General features: G+C 42.0%; 4 protein-coding genes and 2 long non-coding RNA genes across 8 annotated transcripts in view; 5 read left to right on the top strand and 1 right to left on the bottom strand.

The window, feature by feature from the left end:
• The window catches only part of LOC109515002 (decapping and exoribonuclease protein-like), a 23,453-nt gene extending 14,797 nt beyond the window's left edge, over window positions 1-8,656 (top strand). The window contains exon 8 of the mRNA XM_019868524.1: window positions 8,163-8,656. Coding sequence (XP_019724083.1) covers window positions 8,163-8,271 — 109 coding nt within the window. The 3' untranslated portion in view covers window positions 8,272-8,656. The remainder of the gene's footprint in view (window positions 1-8,162) is intronic.
• LOC109515177 (uncharacterized) lies at window positions 1,669-2,141 on the top strand. Its single transcript, XR_002168130.1, has 3 exons — window positions 1,669-1,770; window positions 1,850-2,004; window positions 2,115-2,141. It is a non-coding gene; the product is annotated as an uncharacterized LOC109515177 (long non-coding RNA).
• On the top strand, window positions 3,512-6,156 carry LOC109515180 (uncharacterized). The gene is made up of 2 exons (XR_002168133.1): window positions 3,512-3,584; window positions 6,085-6,156. It is a non-coding gene; the product is annotated as an uncharacterized LOC109515180 (long non-coding RNA).
• An 861-nt stretch (window positions 8,657-9,517) lies between the features above and the next one.
• On the bottom strand, window positions 9,518-13,889 carry slc25a17l (solute carrier family 25 member 17-like). The gene is made up of 9 exons (XM_019868778.1): window positions 13,621-13,889; window positions 13,467-13,527; window positions 12,666-12,732; window positions 12,432-12,586; window positions 12,205-12,321; window positions 11,981-12,126; window positions 11,225-11,320; window positions 10,574-10,656; window positions 9,518-10,010 (listed from the first exon to the last, which is right to left on the bottom strand). Exons 1-9 carry the CDS (start codon window positions 13,693-13,695, stop codon window positions 9,863-9,865), a joined length of 948 nt encoding a protein of 315 aa, XP_019724337.1. The 5' UTR covers window positions 13,696-13,889; the 3' UTR covers window positions 9,518-9,862.
• Window positions 13,890-14,481: 592 nt separating this feature from the next.
• On the top strand, window positions 14,482-18,932 carry anks4b (ankyrin repeat and sterile alpha motif domain containing 4B). Of its 2 annotated transcripts, XM_019868484.1 has the most exons (3): window positions 14,741-14,795; window positions 14,863-14,893; window positions 17,196-18,932. In XM_019868484.1, exons 2-3 carry the CDS (start codon window positions 14,880-14,882, stop codon window positions 18,319-18,321), a joined length of 1,140 nt encoding a protein of 379 aa, XP_019724043.1. In that variant the 5' UTR covers window positions 14,741-14,795; window positions 14,863-14,879; the 3' UTR covers window positions 18,322-18,932. The 2 variants fall into 2 exon arrangements, with proteins under 2 accessions (XP_019724035.1, XP_019724043.1); XM_019868476.1 differs by lacking the exon at window positions 14,863-14,893 and having other exon boundaries at window positions 14,482-14,795.
• Window positions 18,933-19,618: 686 nt separating this feature from the next.
• The window catches only part of LOC109515285 (kelch-like protein 20), a 7,057-nt gene continuing 5,485 nt past the window's right edge, over window positions 19,619-21,190 (top strand). For both annotated transcript variants that reach the window (XM_019868958.1, XM_019868948.1), the window contains exons 1-3: window positions 19,619-19,734; window positions 20,056-20,328; window positions 20,434-20,568. In XM_019868958.1, the coding sequence (XP_019724517.1) occupies window positions 19,702-19,734; window positions 20,056-20,328; window positions 20,434-20,568 (441 nt within the window). In that variant the 5' untranslated portion in view covers window positions 19,619-19,701. The remainder of the gene's footprint in view (window positions 19,735-20,055; window positions 20,329-20,433; window positions 20,569-21,190) is intronic.

Raw genomic sequence — 21,190 nt, 5'->3', positions numbered from 1 at the left:
CTTTTTTAAGTCCACAAACGGTCCGCAAGAAGCTGCAAAACAACAGCGAGTCACATAGAGCAACATATACAGTACTGTACTCCATGTATATTTAAAAAATAAATAAAATTCGTATATATATATATATATATTTTTTTTTTCTTTTTTAAGTCCACAAACGGTCCGCAAGAAGCTGCAAAACAACAGCGAGTCACATAGAGCAACATATACAGTACTGTACTCCATGTATATTTAAAAAATAAATAAAATTCAAAAAAAATGTTGTTGTTTTTTTTTTATATGTTTGAAAAAAATCCACGATGCACTGAAGCCGCGATGAACGAACCGCGAAATAGCGAGGGATCACTGTACTTTGTTTCACTTGTGTGAATGCTGAAGACTATTTGCATATCGTGAGCGCCGGAGCGGAAAAAAATTCCTGTCAAAATTTGGTATGTTATCGCTAATATTTTTTCACAAATCTGTAGTAGTGTTTGTCAGTGCACGTGTGTGCAATTATCATGACAAATTGTACCGAACTAATGGGCAAGATGTCAAGTCCTCATTCATTTATTCTCACATTCTACATATCAAATTCAAAGATATCACTGTGCAGAGTCAGCTTTTCAGCATTCACGTCAAATTTCTCCAGAAATAGCATGATCCAGTTTTTTTTTTTTCTCTCCATTCAAACAATTAATCTCTGGTCTTCCAGCGTCGTGTATCTGTTCTTCCGGAAAGCACTCAGTGAAGTGACCGTCACTGTACACAGGAACTCCTCTTATTCCTTCCTGCCAGACTGGTACGTGACGAAAATGAGATAAAGGGAGTCACACCACCTTCCTTTCATATTCATTGAAACGATGCATGCAAAATAACAAAGTTGAACCGCCATCAAATTTGCGATGCTTTGTGGCTTACAAGTGAAAGCAATTTTTCCCCATATGAAAATGATGTTCAGTGAATGAATTCCAGGATGTCACTGCCGCAGTTAGTTCCCCTTGAAAAGACAGACACAAACAAAAAGAAAGCAATGCTAATCACAATAGAAGGGCTGATGAATAGCACCAGTGTCACGGTGTTATAACCATTTTAGTAATACTTTTTTTAAACACAAACAGTGGCACAACACATGTAGACAGCCAATATAGCAATTATCAATACTCACAGGTATCTATTCTTTATCCTCTGAAAAAAGACTTCACATTACAGCAGTTCACTGAGATGTTGTGACAGTCTCCATGTATATCCAAATGTCTCTATGATACTTCCCACCAGGTGACCAAGATGCACCCACTACAGGGAGCCGCACAATCCCAGTGAATTACTCATGATGCACAAAGAGTTTAATTCTTCACATTCAATCTAATTGTCTAATTACTATTTGTTATTAAAAAGTACAATATTATTTTGACATTTTCCTTATTACAGAACACATTACGAACAAAGGTTGAATCAAAGCAACTTGACTCGTTTGTTGAATTTGATGTATTTTTTTCTTGTTTTCCTTGTTGAAAACTTTGTTAATGTTAATAAAAACTAATGTTTAAAACTGACTATTGCGCTATTCGGCTAACGATAATGTCAATGCTCAGCAGGCCAGATTGGAGAACATAGTGGGCTGTATAGTATGTGCCTTAAGAATTTAGCTTCTCATGATGAAATGGATCGGACCAACTAACATATAGTGTTGTTTTTTATTTTTTTGTTTTTTGTTTTTGTAGTTGATGAGAATAGAAAGTCCAAATCCACACCGGTCATCCTAGCCGAGATAGCGCAGGAAGAAGGCATGTAAGTATGCAAATGGCTTGGTCCTGTGCTGGTGATGTGCGCAGATGACTGACCCCTCTCTGCGAATGACACGTTACAGGCTGGCTTTGTACAGAGGCTGGTTCCCAGTCATCTCCAGCCTCTGCTTCTCCAACTTTGTCTACTTCTACACCTTCATCACATTGAAGAGGCTGACGGTCACAGGGCCACAGCAGTCGAGACTGGGCAAAGACCTGCTCATGGGCATCATATCAGGTGAAACGCAATTCGCTCTGTGATGCTGGGAAATATTGTCAAATGAATTTGCCCCATGCCGAAACTATAATTGCGTCAATGGAAACCATTTGTCGCTGTTGCTCATGCAGGGGCGGTGAATGTGATACTAACAACGCTTTTTTTTTTTTCTCTCCATTCAAACAATTAATCTCTGGTCTTCCAGCGTCGTGTATCTGTTCTTCCGGAAAGCACTCAGTGAAGTGACCGTCACTGTACACAGGAACTCCTCTTATTCCTTCCTGCCAGACTGGTACGTGACGAAAATGAGATAAAGGGAGTCACACCACCTTCCTTTCATATTCATTGAAACGATGCATGCAAAATAACAAAGTTGAACCGCCATCAAATTTGCGATGCTTTGTGGCTTACAAGTGAAAGCAATTTTTCCCCATATGAAAATGATGTTCAGTGAATGAATTCCAGGATGTCACTGCCGCAATCTTAAAACCTTTATTAACAGTACAAATGCCGCTATATTATAAAGCAAACGTCAAGTCAAACTACTCACCTGACAGAAACGTAATGGAGAGAGAATAGGATGGTGTGATGGATTTTACCTCAAATTGACCCCTGATTCTCTGTGCTTCTAATATGTGCAAAATGTTCTGAACACAAGCACTTCGGGGTTTGTGATGGATTTTCAATTTGAACTGATGATGAATTATGAAACTAAATGTGTCTGTCAGCAGTTAATATCTAGGTGACATCGCTTTTATCTAATGCAGAGGTGGGCAAACTACGGGCCGCATCCAGCCCGTTGGTCTTTTTAATCCGGCCTGCCGAAGGTTGGTCCACAATTAAGGTTCAATGTGAATGATTGCGTTCATTTCATGATACTAACAACGCCCATGTGGGTGGTCAACACTCGTCTGAAGCTCCAGGGGGCCAAATTCAGAAATGAGGACCTTCATCAGTCACACTACAAGGGCATTTTTGGTGTGTGTAGCTGTCAACTTATAATCAAACCTTTTCTGTGAGACGGAGGGTTACTTTTCTTGTGCCTTTCCTCCTTTAGATGTGTTCTCCCAGATTATAGCGAACAAGGGGTGGATCAGATTTGGGTTTTAATGTCTTTTTTTTGGGGGGGCGGTGGCGGTTGCAGACCAACAGCGGTACAATGGGGACTATTAGGGAGAAGTGATTTCATTTGGGTCATGTGACTTCCCTTTGAATGAATGGGGAAAAGACAGCAGGAATCTTGTTGTTTGGGGCGGGGGGGGGGGGTCAGTTGTCTCACGGGGCAAAAACAGTTTGCGGTGCTGACCAGGCCCTTCTGTCAAATTTTAAAAGTCAATGCGGCCCCCGAGCCAAAAAGTTTGCCCACCCCTGATCTAATGGCTGTGGTATTAGTTTTTGTTATGCTTTCAATCTGTGTATCAGTATGTACTATGAAATAAATAACTACTGAGGAAATAGTGTGTTGTCCTTCTTCCAAGCTACGAAATAGACCTCCAGTCTCAGAATTGTATGAGAATTTTTTTTAGAAAACCAAGTGAAGGCAACAAGTCTTGACAGTGCTGTTGGGATCGTCACACTCTCACACTTGGTTCCCGGATAAGGTGAGACTTTTTTTTTTTTATGGCCTTGAACTTGTGTTTGATAGACCATCAAATGTACTTATTAATATTTGGTTTCAACAATTAGGCGTGATTTGTTTTTAATGATGTTCTCACTTTATGATTTACAGACAAATGTTTGGGGTGAAAAGCTCAGAAAATCTGGCAATGAATACTCAGTGGTTGTAAATGTAAGGTCCACCGGTACTGATCCAAGATGTGAAGATGAAAATGCTCAGTTATGATTTAAAGCAGTTGTCCCCAACTCCCGGTCTACGGCCCGGTACCGCTCCATGGGTCATTTGGTACCGGGCCGCACAGAAAGAATAAATAACTTACATGACTTCAGTTTTATTCATTTTGGAATCTGAAAAATCACAGGAGCCACTGTTACATCCATGTACAGTACGTCACTGTTGACGCAGGTCAAGGCGCGCTTCTCGGTTCCGTTTTAGGTTACCGTTAAAATGAAACCCAGGAGCTAGCAAAATGAGTAAAAAAACAAACGTCTTTGGAAAGTTTGTTTGGGAAGGGGAAAAGGCCCAGCCAGGAGACAGAACTTTCAAGACAAAGAAGGCTACATTTAATCGACAGTATCAGGAGTCTGACTTAAAATATGGATTTATCTTAACGGGAGATTCCCGCATACCAAACCCACTCTACATAACATGCGGCGTTGGTGACTCGTATTTGTCATGCACTTTTTATTTGCTCTGTATCTTGTTTTGAAGGCACGTTTGAACGTTACCATAGCGACCAGAGGGCGTTGCGGCCAGATAGGACGTTCCTTGTGTCATGATACGTGTTTATTATTATGCTTCGAAAATACCACACTTTTCATGCAGGTCATATCATATTATTTTGTTGTACCACATTTCAAAGTCCGGTCCCTGTAAATACTGTTTGACATTAAACCGGTCCGTGGGGCAAAAAAGGTGGGGGACCGCTGATTTAAAGCACAGTTATTAGTAAGTAGCTTCAGGATGTTAACCAAACTCACACTTGGACTAGAATGCCTCTATTGTTGAATAAAACGACACTTTTATTGGATTTGGGGATGAACCGCAAATGCGCTAAAACCTTTACAAGTGAACTTAATTTGACCTTGAAACTTTTAAATGCACCAGTCCAACTGATCAGTGTTTCGATTCTTTACTCTGTAGCCTCCGGGTTTTTTTTCATTTGGAGTTCCCTCACTTTCAGACAACAATGTACGCTGCGACTTTGAGTACCAGAAAGGAGCCGTATGCAAGATGCTCGCCTCCGTTCAAAGAGCGAGTGGAGGAGGGTTCCTTCTCCCTCGACACGGAGCGGCGATTCCACCACGACAAGAGTCAAATGAGATACATTGTGGAACCTGACGAGACACCAAATTTTGACCTGAGGAACGGCTACAGTGACCGCTACATAAAGAGGGATGAGAATGTCAGAAAAAATCTGGAACACATCCTGCAATGGATCTTGGCCAACAAGTCGAAACTCATGCAGAGGACGGCTGCATCGTACGTCTCGTCGTAAGTTACGACAGAGATGCCTTGAGATATGAGTGACGATGATGTGAGATACGAGCAGTTGTTCGGCCAATTATTTTTTTCTCCCGCTTTAGACTGGGCATAAATTTTCAGAGATGAGCACTTTTACTCACAGAGGTTTACTGTCCAACCAAAAAAAAAAAAAATCAATGTAGAACAACCACGTTGCTTAAGTCCACATAGCTTAATGCGAACAAGCTATGCAAAACGCCATTGACAGGCTAATGAATAGCATCAGTCTCAAGGTGCTTTAACCAACAGATATTTGAACGCAGTAACAACAAATAGTGTACCCATACGGATAATCCAACAACACTCAAAAGTGTATATTCTTTATCATAGGCAAAGAATGACCATCACAAAGGCCCAATCGATTAATCAGCTCGACGATATTCGATATTTTATCATCTTTTTATTTTATGCATGAACACATTATAATGTAAGACAAAGATAATGACGTTCAACACCCCCCCCCCCAAAAAAAAAAAAAACAAACTCGGGCAAAAAAAAAACAAAAAAAAAAAAAAGGCCAATTTTCAATTTTTTTTCTCAGTTGTAAAGTTAAACAAATACTTGAGGACAAAGTATTGAGTCATATTTTTATAGTTGATCATGTTAAGGTACCAAAAAAGTTATTTTATTCATTACATTTTTTTTTCATAAATGGGCCGTTCGGAACCTTATTCTGCAAGAATCAAATTCGATCAGGCCTGAATTATGAATGCGGCTCAATGAAAAGCTGTTACCGTCTCCATGTACATCCTATATCGCATGTTTTATACTGCCCCCAAGTGGGCAAAGTGACACCAGCACAATGCTCATTGAAGTGAAGCAACTCATTTCAATGGGGAAATATGGTTTTCTGTCACGAGCGAGCTCATGGTACCAGTTGAACTCGTATTTCAAGGCACCACATTACCCCGACTTTTTGCTTTGAAACAATAACATTTTCCATTTTTTTTTCTCTCCAGAGCTTTAGCTGACTTTGACTTCGTAACATCGCGAGGCCGTTTGACCAAAGTTTTATGCACACCTTACGAAGGTCAAACTGAGTGGTCGCTAGCCGTCACCAAGTTCCAAGGAGTATTTTACATCAACGAAGTGGAAACTGCGAGTGCTTGCCAGGGCCGACAGAACCGCACTGAGAGTCACGAAGAGAATATATACTGGGGGTACAAGTTTGAGCAGTACATATGCGCAGGTAGGACTTGCACGGTTTGTTGTCGGGAGTGTTGGAGTGTTTTTGTTTGCTCTATATTATATCACGCAAAAAAAAAAAAAAAAAAAAAAACATGCTGCAAGTGAAATACGCAGCATAGAAATACCCTTTCTAAATACATTTCATAAAAAAATGCCCTAGGCATGTTTTTATAGAATTCATGGCTTTTTCTTTCGGTTCTTTTAAACACACATCATATAAACACATTTAAATGGAAGAGTGCAAGAGCAATCGATAACACAAAAATATTGTACAAACAGTGCATTAATCCCTCTGTTGACAGAAAACAAATCTGGATTTTATCCATAATTTATTTCACAATATACAGTATATTGATAATCCTGGCCAAAGATGTACACAGATGATCAAATGAATCCACAGCCATCGCTCTTAGTAGGCTTAAAAAACAGGATTGAAGAGGGTTGATGTTCAATAATCTTCAGTCAGAAAAATAAGGTGATCCGAAACTCTTGGATACATTGAAACTCAACTCAACTCCATGAAGAACCCGGGCTAAATTTAGCTCCTCCCAAACACACAAAGCTTGTCTCTGTTCAAGATATATGACTTCGACATAATTCCTTGACACACCAATTCCCATGAAGAAGGGACGTTGGCGGTGTCTTGTGGCATTTTACGGCACATTTTTTTTTCATATGCGAATACGTGAATTTCTAAATAGTGATAATATAAGAGGGATTACTCTATGAGTAATTATTATTCAGACCCACCCACCCCCACTCAAAGACAAAATTGACGGCACACCTGATTCGACTGGCGTGGTCAACTCCAATGAGGCCTACTACAGCGTGGTCCGAACTCGTCTTTCGGACCACAGGCTGCTGTTCTCCGGCGAGGTGGACTGCCGGGACAAAGATCCGAACGCTCCGGCTCCTCCTGCCTGCTATGTGGAGCTCAAGACATCAGGAGAGATGTACACAGACAAACAGCGGAGCAAGTTCCGCAGGTTAGTTCCGAATAATCGCAGAGGTGCCACTAAATCAGCTTTGCATTCAACTCTCACTGCAAATTGCAAGTCTTGGCTTTTTCACGTTTTTGATTGACATCAAGGATGAAGGATGTAATCTGACACAAGTGTACTTTGACCTCGATAGAACAAGACAAAATTTTGAGATTTAGCGACCTCTTGTGTGTGGTCTCTGGGATTTTCTTCTCATCAGGTTCAAGCTGCTCAAGTGGTGGGCACAGTCTTTCCTCCTCGGAGTACCTCGCATCGTGGCCGGCTTCAAGAATGACGACGGGCTTGTCGTGTCCGTGCGGACTTATCGAACTGCCGAAATTCCACAGCTGGTTCAGGTATACAGTACTTCTTGTTTTACAGGAGAAGCAGGCCCACAACGTGCTTTTTTTGTCTTTTGTGCAGGGTGAGTACTTGGGTTGGAAGCCAGAAGTCTGCATGAACTTCTGCAGCGACTTCCTGTCTTTTGTCAAGCGTGTGGTGATCGAAGATGATCCTCAGTGAGTTCCTAGTTCAAGTACTTTCTTTCACTTGTGTGAATGCTGAATCGCTGGCACCAGCCTGAAAAAAAATCCTGTCAAAATTTGGTCTGTTATCATGAATATTTTTTTCACAAATCTAGAGAACTGCTTGTCAGTGCATGCATGTGTGCAATTATCATTACAGATTGTACCTAACTACAGGGCACGAAGTAAAGTCCTCATTCATTTTATTCTCACATTCTACATACCTAATTCGATGATCTCACTGTGTAGTCAGCACTTCAGCATTCACGTAAAATTTCTTCAGAAATAGCATGATCCAGTTTGTTTTTTTCTCTCCATTCAAACTATTCATCTCTGGTCTTCCAGTGTGGTGTATCTGTTCTCCCGGAAAGCACTCAGTGACGTGACCTTCACTGTACACAGGAACTCCTCTTATTCCTTCCTGCCTGACTGGTATGTGACGAAAATGAGCTAAAGGGAGTCACACCACCTTCATTTCATACTAATCGAAATGATGCATGCAAAATAACAAAGTTGAACCGCCATCAAATTTGCGATGGTTTGTGGCTTACAAGTCGAAGCAATTTTTTCCATATGAAAATCATGTTAAGTGAATGAATTCTAGAATGTTACTGCCGCAATCTTAAAACCCTTAACAGTACAAATGTTTTTTCCTGTCGTGTCATTAGAAAACGAGTTAACCGCTGTAGTATAAAGCAAACGTCGAGTCAAACTACTCACCTGACAGAAACGTAATGGAGAGAGAATAGGATGGTGTGATGGATTTTCAATTTGAACTGATGATGAATTATGAAACTAAGTGTGTCTGTCAGCAGTTCCCATTTAGGTGACATCGCTTTTATGTCATGGCTGTGGGGTTCGTTTTTGGGGTTAGTTTTTGTTACGCTTTCAATCTGTGTATCAGTATGTACGATGAAATAAATACTGTAACTGCTGAGGAAATAGTGTGTTGTCCTTCTTCCAAGCTAAGAAAAAAAAACCTTCAATCTCTGAATTGTGTTATTTTATTATTTTTTTTATTAAACCCCTTGTATTACTACAACAGTACAAAGTGATTTTGGTAAGATAATTACCGGTAATTTGAGGCAATATACAGGATACTTTCAAATACAGTATTACCAAACAAGTGAAAATGGCTTCATGTAATAGTTGCATGACGAGTTATTTTCAGGTAACCAGAGCACCCAAGTGATATGAGCCTGCGTCATGTCTGACTTTCGACTAATTAATTGTGTCCGGCTCACTTTCTGCACCACAGGCACTTGTTCATGCCACCAACAGCAATGGTGAGCTTTTGAAGAGGTAACACTTTGCAATGACATTCACAATCGAACCAAGGCGGCACATTGGACTTTCTTTCACATAATGTTGTATGAATAATGTGTGTTTTTCTTCTTGCAACCGATGACCCGGTTCAATGGGTCATTTCTAGATAGGAATGATTCAAGAACATTGTAAAAGTTGTGTTGGACAACCATACGTCCTTTTTCCAGATCCTTTCTCCTCACTAGGGGACGGGTTGGAGCGAGAGGCTTTTAAAAAAAATATATGATGAAACTGCATATAACTGGTCTTTGTGTTTTACCACCTGCATCAGTTCCAGTGACAATCACTGACAGCAATGTTAATGAGGACTGTTGATATAAAATGCCACTGTGTCAATAAACCTGTCTAAAGAGCACTTAACGTTATTTTTTTCCCCTTTGGTCATTAATTCAGAGTCACACACAACTTTGGTTCAATTAAAAATCACATTTTCAACTTCCAAATCCTATTAAGACGAATAGTGATCTTCAGCATCCCCTGAAATTCAAAACAGGATGAGAACTGGTTCAGTAGAGGCCCTTTTTGAGGTAAATTGCTGTTAGTTGTTTAAATCTCATGAGCTGGTTGACTGTGGTAACCAAACTTTATCTGTTTAATGTACGTCACCTCCTTCTGGTTAATGTGCATCATTGAGCAGAGACTTGGAAGCTGTGTCAGTCCCACTCTTCAGTGCATCCACACCTGGCACGGCTGGATTTGTACTGCAAGTGACTACCTACTCATTGCTTTATCTTCCTGTGCAGGCCCATGAGCTTGAAGGTGGCGGCGGTGATCTTCTCGTACACGACGAACATGAGGGCGGCCGTTAGCACTGTCTGAAGCAGCTTGGCCTCCAGGCCTTTGTACAGCCCCAGAACGCCGTGCTTCCTGTCACAAATAGAACACGCGTTTTTTTAATGAACCACCAGCCATCATACACGGACTGGTAATCCAAATATGATCTGGACTTTAGACTGATCCTCAATAACTTAGCTCCTGTCGCAGTTCAACCCAGATTCCACTTGGAGGACGATTATTATGAGATTTTTCCACAAATGAAAACAGTCGCTCAATGCCAGAATATAATATCTGTGATAAACTTGATCAAATAATCCACAGATCACGAACGACACCACGTTATTCACACTAACTGTCCTAGTTTGTGAAAATGAATGATGATGTGATTGGTCTATTAATGAGCAGAGATATATCCCGTGTTATGAGAGGGTGTGCGCACTTCTGCAAACACAATATCTCGGTTTACTCTTACTTCCACTCCAAAGTTGTTGTTTTTTTCATTAATAGCTGTATAGTGTGCAGGCACGACAACTGTTGTGAAAAGCGCTAGGCAAATAAAGACGTATTTTACTGTATTATATTAACAAAACAGTACGCAAAATGGATGAAGAGACAAAGCAGGGTTGTCGGTGCGTCTTAAGAGCAGCACTTACTGAATTCGTTCCATCAGCAAGGAGAAAATACTTGCCAGACTTCCCATCAGGCTGCCCTTGCCATCACCTTTGTACTGGCCAAACTGATAAGACAAGCACGCACTTAATCACTCAGTAAAAATGAACACGTCAGCATGTTTAACATCGAGAGCCCGCGAAACCGAAGCAAAATCTACTGTGGCCCCAGAGGTACGAAAATGGACAAAGTACTAAATTTAATATTCAAAATAACAAATGTGCACAACACAAACTTATGAAATGTTTCAGTTTAAAGGGGTGGTTAACTGTAGAATGCCCTTATGTGAACAATCACAAAATAAAAACAATTAGTTACAATACATGGGATACGCAATAATCGATTGATATTGATGAAAATATTACTTGAAACAGTAGAATTGCTCTCTGAATTTTCTGAAATTACTGTTTCAAAAGCAGAATTATGGATGGAACTCAACTTCCCCAAGCTAACATCATGTTTGTTCCTCCTTGGGTGGCAAACTCGAGGAGAAGAAATAAACAGCGCCTCTACTGGTGGCAACCAAGTAGTGTAGTCTATTTTGCCTCCGATTCAATTAATCAATAAATTGATTAAACTCCCAACTAAGCAAAGAACAAACAATCACAAAATCCAACACATAATCCAGTACTTACCCTGAGTATGGCTTGAACTGTCTGCAGTGGATACGTGGCGGTGGTTGCGATGGCTTTGGCAACAGCTCCGATGAGGAAGATCTCTGCAGATGATATCTGTGGAAGAGTGCCAGCGCAGTCATCATAATATCCATTCATTATCTGAGCCGCTTCTCCTCACAAGGGTCGAGGGCGTGCTGGGGCCTATGTGCCGTCTTCGGGCCGTCGGCAGTGTACACCCTCAACTGGTTGCCGGCCAATCACAGGGCACACATAGACAAACAACCATTCACACTTACACTTAGGGACAATTTTAGAGTATTCAATTAACCTACAATGCATGTTCCTCGAATGTGAGGGGAAACCGAAGTACCCGGAGAAAGCCCATGCAGGCACGGAGAGAACATGCCCACACAGGAACGCCAGAGCCTGGAATCAAAACCCGAACCTCTGCAATGTGAGGCGGATGTGCTAACCAGTCGACAAGTGTGCCACTGCCATCAAAATAATTTCATTTAATAATTTTTTTCATGATATTAGGAACCAATGGAGAAAGACGTAGGCCCATTTTGAGCATATACATGCAGGAAAATAAATGAAATCCTTTTTAAGTTGATAGTTTAAAGAGGAGAAAAGAACCCTTGAAATCATCACCCAAGGCTAAATTTGATCTTTTGTCATGTTTCCAGTAAATCCTGTTTTAAGTTTGAAGTAATAAAGTGCATTTTCTGAAATCCAAAGTCTTATTCATTCACTTGTTTTGGAGTTTCTGCTCACCTTCCTGCCACCTTTTCCTGCCCCCCTCTTCATGGACTCATAGAACATGAACTGCACAGCTGGGTTTAAGACGAGGATGAGCGAGGGCAGCATGCCGTTCCACAGCGTCGCCACCCCTTCGTTCCCTATAATCTGGGAGAACGCATCTAAAGAAGGAAAGGCACAAAAAAATAACCCTCCGTCTCACAGAAAAGGTTTGATTATAAGTTGACAGCTACACACACCAAAAATGCCCTTGTAGTGTGACTGATGAAGGTCCTCATTTCTGAATTTGGCCCCCTGGAGCTTCAGACGAGTGTTGACCACCCACATGGGCGTTGTTAGTATCACATTCACCGCGCCTGCATGAGCAACAGCGACATTTGGTTTCCCTTGACACAATTATAGTTTCGGCATGGGACAAATTCATTTGACAATATTTCCCAGCATCAAAGAGCGGATTACGTTTCACCTGATATGATGCCCATGAGCAGGTCTTTGCCCAGTCTCGACTGCTGTGGCCCTGTGACCGTCAGCCTCTTCAATGTGTTGAAGGTATAGAAGTAGACAAAGTTGGAGCAGCAGAGGCTCGAGATGACCGGGAACCAGCCTCTGTACAAAGCCAGCCTGTAACGTGTCATTCGCAGAGAGTGGTCAGTCATCTGCGCACATCACCAGCACAGGACCAAGCCATTTGCATACTTACATGCCTTCTTCCTGCGCTATCTCGGCTAGGATGACCGGTGTGGATTTGGACTTTCTATTCTCATCAACTACAAAAACAAAAAACAAAAAAATAAAAAACAACACTATATGTTAGTTGGTCCGATCCATTTCATCATGAGAAGCTAAATTCTTAAGGCACATACTATACAGCCCACTATGTTCTCCAATCTGGCCTGCTGAGCATTGACATTATCGTTAGCCGAATAGCGCAATAGTCAGTTTTAAACATTAGTTTTTATTAACATTAACAAAGTTTTCAACAAGGAAAACAAGAAAAAAATACATCAAATTCAACAAACGAGTCAAGTTGCTTTGATTCAACCTTTGTTCGTAATGTGTTCTGTCATAAGGAAAATGTCAAAATAATATTGTACTTTTTAATAACAAATAGTAATTAGACAATTAGATTGAATGTGAAGAATTAAACTCTTTGTGCATCATGAGTAATTCACTGGGATTGTGTGGCTCCCTGTGGTGGGTGCATCTTGGTCACCTGGTGGGAAGTATCATAGAGACATTTGGATATACATGGAGACTGTCACAACATCTCAGTGAACTGCTGTAATGTGAAGTCTTTTTTCAGAGGATAAAGAATAGATACCTGTGAGTATTGATAATTGCTATATTGGCTGTCTACATGTGTTGTGCCACTGTTTGTGTTTAAAAAAAGTATTACTAAAATGGTTATAACACCGTGACACTGGTGCTATTCATCAGCCCTTCTATTGTGATTAGCATTGCTTTCTTTTTGTTTGTGTCTGTCTTTTCAAGGGGAACTAACCCTGCAGTCGACTTTTCGCTGTGTCCAAAGGGAAAAAGGTGGTCATTGCTGTCACGCTGCCCTGAAATAACAAATAAAATTACCGAGATTCAGTTGAAAGTTACGAACGGTAGTATTGACGTCTTGCTATCGTATTTCTCTTTCTTCCACTCACCATTGCACCTGCCACAGCGTGAACCAGAGTCTCGTAGGATAGCAGGGCGACCGGCGAACTTCCATTAACGGACATATTGATAGCCTCTTCCCGGTCACGGCACACGGTTTGTGCGGCAAGAACTTCGAGTCTTAACCGTCTGGCTTGCTGAGTAATAGTTGTTCGGAGTCAAACATTCACATGGGCATGCCAAACTGTCACATTAGAAGAACCAGGAAATAACGCCGTTGTTAACTCCCCCATTCATTTGGCTTCCGCATTCCTTCTTCGTGGTGCGCACAAGGCAGTACTACTTACGAGCGCCATCTGACAGTTTACGAGGCAATTACACCACATTAATGCTAAGCTACCTGGCAGAGATAGATAGATAGATAGATAGATAGATAGATAGATAGATAGATAGATAGATAGATAGATAGATAGATAGATAGAAACATTACAAACAGTACAAGGGGGGGAAAAATCAAGCATTTTGGTGTTTTATTTATTGATGTTGCAACCGTATGTTAAAAATTACTCAGGGAATTATGGTATGGGGCTAACATTTTGAAATAAATTATTGCTCAATTATGCTACAGTAATATTTGTGTATTTCAATTCCCTCATCAAGGGTGGGCTAAAATTTGCCAGGACTACATTTAGTATGTAAAGTGGTTAAATGGACCAAGTAATTTGTAGCAAAGGATATCAATAAAAACCAAACATACACATTTAAAATGAATGAACACATTTTAATCAACCAATTTAATGGAGGAAATAGTGACCATTTATTGCAGCTGTCATAGAAGAGATAAGGACTGTAGAATGGAATCAGTAAAGCAGGCCTGCAGCAGGCTAATTGCCACAAAATGGGAGGTTTGTGCACTGGACTGGACTTTGCCATTGTTTTATGGCTCTGAGCTGCTGACATGTTGACGCCCTGTGTGAGCTCACTTGGTCTGAAGGCTTTGTGCTCCTGAGGAAGGTGAAGAATTTGTTTCTGCTCTCTCTTTGTCTTCCTAGGAGAGGACAGCCATGTCTCGCTACCACAAAGCGGCCATTGACGGTTACCTGGACCTTTTGAAGGAGGCCACCAGGAAGGACCTAAACTCTCCGGATGAAGATGGCATGACGCCCACTCTGCTGGCTGCTTTTCATGGACATGTGGATGCGCTCCAGCTCATATGCAGCAGAGGGTGAGAATTGTTCTGTAACTTCTTCATCGCCTCTTGGATTCATATGCAGAATATGTGTGCTTTATAGATTTGTTTGGATCATAAATGAAGTGTAATGGGTGAGTTGAGATCATTTAACCTTATTTGGACTCCTAAGCTATTCTCATTTCTCATTTTCTGAACAGAAATAATGTAACGGGGTTTGGTGAGATGGCCTTAAAGCATTGTCTCAGTTTATTTTCCCCCAAAATTGATTGTAATAATTTTTTACTCTGGCTTATAGAAAAACCAAAAGACACGTTATTCAAAACAATTCATGCTTTCTGTTTTCCCCTTTTGGGATTTTTTTCCTCGTTTACGATTTGCTTTATTACTGCCGATACGAAACATACCTTTTTATTTGTTTCCTCGTATACAATTTGCTTTATTACTGCCTATATGAAACACACACTTTTTATTTGTGTGTGTGTGTGTGTGTGTGTGTGTGTGTGTGTGTGTGTGTGTGTGTGTGTGTTCAATCACACTAATAGCTTTTTCAGAAGTTGGAAAAGTCAGTAAATATAGTTTTACCAAACTGCTAAATGATCAACACTGACTCCGCTTTTGTAAACAAGTAGTTCCACTGGTAGCAGCCATGTTTTTAGTGTAATCAGTGCACATCAGTGCAAATGTGCAAAAATGAATCATTTTACTAGTGCTGCAACGTGAGTCACTCACACATTAACATTCCACTATGATCATCAAAACCAAACCAAAACGTTGATCCAATTTCGTGGCAACTCTCTGATCGGCTGAGCCAAATATTTCAGCAAGGGGGAAAAAAAACAAAAGAATCCTTTATTCACCCCTAGACACTCCCATCTCCAGCCCTCATTAGACACCACAAAAGAGCCTGGTCACTAACTAGCACGTCATTCTCACTGACAATCTTCCCAATGAAAGGCAAGGCTCGTTTCAATAACGTGGCCATAAATAATTGTCGCATTGTTCATGACACGCACAGCAGTTGCTGCTGTCATGACTTTTTATGACTGGAACAGTGAGGCACACCTGTTGAGGACTTTACATCTTAATGGATTACCAATTTATCTTGCCTGTGTTTGATTTCCAAATGATTTCGTTGGCCACATTTTGAGCATTTGTAGCTATGATGGTCAGGGTTGAATGACTTCAGATTTTCTTAACTCATGCAAATTTGATAATAGTCGAGTCAACCTTGACTAATCGGTGACATCACTATTATTTTCAGTCACATTCTTTTCCACATTTAGACAATTTAAGGACTCACAGACTGTCAGAACCCAAATAACTCTAATACTAATTCACATCACACAAACACAGGGTTTCAACTGACTTTAGTACTGCAGTTTAAAAACGGAAGGTTTTTATTCAGTCATGTATAGTAAGAACCTTGCAGTTGTCTTATGTGGTTTGTTGCTATCGTTTTAAATGTTCTGAGGTGCCTGTGAGGCAGTGAAGGTTATTAAGGGGATTTGTGATTGGTTGAGTGAATCAGGGGGTGTAGCCAGTGAATAATGAGTATGAATGTGTGTCTGGCTGTCTGCTGGAAAAAACATTGAGTGAAAAAAAATGTGTTTTTGTGTGTGTGTGTGTGTGTGTGTGTGTGTGTGTGTGTGTGTGTGTGTGTGTGTGTGTGTGTGTGTGTGTGTGTTTATTCCTTTCGACAACAAAGAGGTTGTTGAAACTGCTCGTTGCATCATCAAAGCATCCTCTGTCTGTTATAAGACAAGTGTTTTGTGAATTTGCTAAATGACAGCTGACATTAGGATATCGGTTGTTTATTAGCTAGCGGTACCAATCTATTAGTTCATAGCACTTGTACTGTTGTATTTGAGGCTAGACTTGCATATACAGTATATGTGACCGTGCTACGGTTACATTTCAGTGAAATATTTACACATGCTTGAGGGATGGACACGCCAGCAGTTGCTTTCAGGACAGGGTCGGTGTTAATACCACAACGCATGATTGGGGATTAAACAACTTCAAGCTTCAACCGTCGTTGCATAATCGACCGTCAGCAACTAGTCGATGTGTCGAGTAGTTGCTGCATTCAGTCATTAGTTTTCAAAAACGTTAAGTTTATTGGTGCCTCCAAACGACATGCCAATCTGAGTTTGATGGGTTTTTTTTGGTCTCATTGTGCTCTCTGACTGACTGTCAGTCCACAGTGTGCCTGTACCCGCCCCCTCAAAGACAGCTGGGATAGGCTCCAGCCCACACATGACCCTATTGACCAAAAGTGGTATCGAAAATGGATGGATGAATAACGTGGAATAATGATTCACATGACCCTATTGACCAAAAGTGGTATCGAAAATAGATGGATGGATGGATGGATGGATAACGTGGAATAATGATGACTATACAAGTAATAGGAAGGTGTTTTGTGTGTGACAGGGGAGACCCCAACAGAAGTGACATCTGGGGAAACACACCGCTGCACCATGCCGCCGCCAATGGCCACATGCACATCCTCAGCTTCCTCGTCAGTTTCGACGGCAACCTGTTCGCGCTGGACAACGAGCTGCACACGGCGATGGATGTGGCTGCTTCGCGGGACCGCATGGAGTGCGTGCGCTTCTTGGATGCCGCCGCCTCGCAGCAGACCAATCAGAATCCAAAGAGAGTCGTCCGGTTAAAGAAAGAGGCCAGTAAGGAAGCGGAGAAACGGGTGAAACTTTGTGAGAAGGTGAAGCGGAGACACCAAAGCAAGATGGATAAGATGTACCGCGGGACGGATGCCTCGGGGGCCGGTTCAGATCCGAGCGATACCTCGACCTTGTCGAGCGTTGGCACCGTGACTGGCATCAATGAGCAGTTTTCCAAACTCATCGCCTCTGACAAATCCGACTCCCTGACAGCTAGGGTGAAAGGAACACTGCAAAAGAAGCTTGGGAAAAAAGAAAAGGGCACTCTGCAGCGATCTGCAGGAGATGGGAACGTCATTTTCCTCAAACAAGAGGACCCAGCGTCGGAGAATCCGGAATTTTTGGATGTTTTCAACGAGCAGGACGAGAGCATGCTCGAAGATGAAAGAGAGGCCGGCTACGGGAATGACGACGAATTAGGTCAAGTCAAACAATCCATCTTCAACAGGCCTGGCCTGGGTGGTCTTATTTTCATGAAGAGGATGAGTATGGACACAGAAGACATCGCCAGTGGGAACAACGAGAACCTTGGCTTCCTCGTTCAGAATAAAACGATCGAGGGAGAGGAAGACTCTTCTGGCCTGGAGGGCAACGTCGACGCGGAGGTCCCATGGGAACAGGACGATCTGGGCCTGGATGACGATGAGGAGGAAACATCTCCACTTGATGCATTCTTGTCATCTGTCTCCTTGCCCGAGTTTGCCCTTGCGTTCACCAGAGAGCACCTGGACCTGGAGGCGCTCATGCTCTGCTCCGACGAAGACCTTAAAAGCATTCGCATCCAGTTGGGGCCCCGGAAGAAGATCCTGGAAGCTGTAGCGCGTCGTAAGAATGCGCTGGAGAGACCGGGTGTTATGGGAGACAGCTGCCTGTGATAACCTCAATAAAACATGACACTTACAATTTGTTGTTTGATGTACTGCACAAAAGGTGATTCAGTGATCAAACAAAAATATCTTGTGTGCGAGAAAGGCCTTGCACGCACCAAGCTTTCGATCATTGCCAACAGCGTTTCAAAATATCCATACTCTCTCCTTATTCTTCCCCGTTTGGTCTTCTTTGTGGCCATCCGCTTCATTCTTGACAATTGCGCCATGTTTTTGTGGTTCAATTAACCAATAATAGAGTACAATATATTGAATGTTGGGCCTCAAAACCCAATACAGAGTTACAGTTTTTCCATTACAGTGTGCCGGTAAGTGTGTGGTACTCAGTCGCTTGGTGCGGCGTGACGAGTCATTGAGTGTATTTTCTTGTCAATTGTTCAGTTCAGTCACTTTTCGCCAAGTGCTCCATGTACAGCAGGCCTCATGCAATAACTGTCTCCGTGTTTGAGTCAGCCATTAGGAAATGGAATATAAACCTGTCTCTTCAAGTCAAATTCAAATATTAACAGAAATGTGTTCATTTAATGATTGGATCAATGCACTTGTAAAACATTCATATTGTGGACAACTTTTTTTTAATCAATAAATTGTTAATTTGACTTTCTTTGGCTGTTTTGGAGTATAACACTGTTTCAGAAGGCCTCAGTATTATGTGTGAAAGATATAGAAAAGAGGTCCAAAACTGAGCTCCTGTGATACCATATTTCAAATAAATACTGCGGATAACTTCAGGTGATTGGTCAAGTGACCTGTGACCTAAAGGCCGGCAGGTTTGAATTGCTGTCGAAAAGTAACATTTCCCCTTGTATCTACTTTAAAATTTTGCAGGGGTTAAAAGGCTAAAAGGACACAGCCATCCATTTTTGCTTTTTGCTACCATTTTATAAACATGACAAACAGTCAAACATAGCAATAAAAATTAAAAACACAGGAACGTGGGCCATCTATCTATATTGGTGACGTATAGTGAAGGCAAGACTCAAGAGGACCAATAAATGCTCTTCCATGAGATTTTCAGAAAGTACAATAAAACTGTGTTTGTACGCATTGCCATCCATATAACAGAATAAATCACTGCTTCCTGCGAGTATATGAGCTTTTTATTCAATTAAACAGGCCCAGATTTCACACACTAATAAATTTACGAGCAAATTGAAGACATTTTTTCACCTGTGGTAGGATTGTGCCGCGATTTACAGTATATTTAATGTCAAATGGGTGCCCGCTCAATAAAGGTCGGGAAACACTACGCCTCTTTGCCAGTGAGTGGCAGTAACGAGCCTGAAGAGTTGTTTACCAACCCCCTATAAATAGAACAAGAGTCTACACTCAGTTTTATCGTTTACCTTGCCGGGATTAAAAGTGTTTATGAGCACGGTTGCAGCACGATTATGCCTACAGGTAATTACACTCTCTTATTACGAAGTTTGCAATGTCACTGCTCCGTTCGCTATTAAAATGACGGGGGAGGTCAACGAATTCGTCAAACCGACAGCTAATCTGTTACCGTTACCTTGCAAAATTAAGCCTCATTAGTAAGCGAGCTAACAAGTCGATTTCTGGCCGCCAGACTCTGAGATGTGAAATTTTTGTGTTTTACGTAATATAACGACTTGACATGATTTTGGAGCTCGTCATTCTGAGTGCAGTTTAACTGCCCAGTGTGGAACGGCATTTAAAAGTGCCGCTTTTTCCCCTCTTGTTTCTCCGTCTGATTCGCAGGATTTCTCGCCAGCGTCGGAAATGTCTGAGATTGTGGCAGCCAACTCTCTGATTGCCAACATCCAAGAGGAGACCTGCGCCCCAGCTACTCCCGCATCCCCGTGCAGCGGCGAAGATTACTTGTTTGTGGAAGCCCGGCACCCCAACACGGTCTTGCAGGGCCTCAACACCCTGCGGCTCGAAAACTCATTCTGTGATGTCACACTGTGTTGCGGTGGACAGGAGTTCCCCTGTCACCGCATCGTGCTGGCCTCCTTCAGCTCTTACTTCCAGGTACCCCTGAGTTAATGTTGCCACAAATTGTCTTTGACCCGTCCCCATTTCATGTGATACCGAAGCCCTTGCCGTGGGTTGTGACTTGATGCTGGCCTCCACTAGGCAATGTTTACCACTGACCTGAAGGAGTCCAAACAGGAGCGGGTGGCCATCAATGGAGTAGAGCCACAGATGGTTGGCATGTTGGTGAGCTATGCCTACACGTCAGAGGTCTACATTTCCAAAGCAAACGTCCAGGTAGGTTGTGACAACTTGTGCTTAATGAGCACAAAACATATTCCAAAAGTTTGCCCACCCTTGTGCAAAATGTCATGCCAGACCTCGGCACACTTCACACGCTCGCAGTTTAGCAAACACATGGTGTAATGCTCTTTTTCTTTGACTATTGTCTTTTTTTAATACAGTAAAAGAACAGCATTAAGAAGAATATAAATTATGTGAAGTAAGCAGCCTCCAGGATCACATCCTAACCCACCAGTTATCAAAGTCAGGGAGCATTCACACGTGCACATTTGCTCCGGCGTAGCTCCACTAAAGAGCTTATACCGAACCAAATTTGATCCACCTCAGGGAGGTGGTTTAAAAATTTGCTCCAGAGCAAATGCTCGTTTGCGACGCTACTCCGAAACAAATGTGCACATGGAACGCAGCTGGATTAAATTTGCTCCAGAGCAAATGCTCGCTTGCGGGGGAGTGGCCTCGTTACGCTCGCTACCAGATGCACGGAATCCGACCCAGGTCGACAGTGACGAGGGGGCCAGCGACACAGACGAAGCCCGGCCGTGCACCCCCGTTCCCGGTAAAAGTGTCGGCGATTTAAGCGGTGAAGACAGCGCTCACGATTAAGAAGAGAATCGAG

This window comes from Hippocampus comes, unplaced genomic scaffold (genome assembly GCF_001891065.2).
Source record: "Hippocampus comes isolate QL1 unplaced genomic scaffold, H_comes_QL1_v1.1 scaffold98, whole genome shotgun sequence".
NCBI lineage: Eukaryota > Metazoa > Chordata > Actinopteri > Syngnathiformes > Syngnathidae > Hippocampus > Hippocampus comes.
This window is presented reverse-complemented; position numbering and strand designations above follow the sequence as displayed.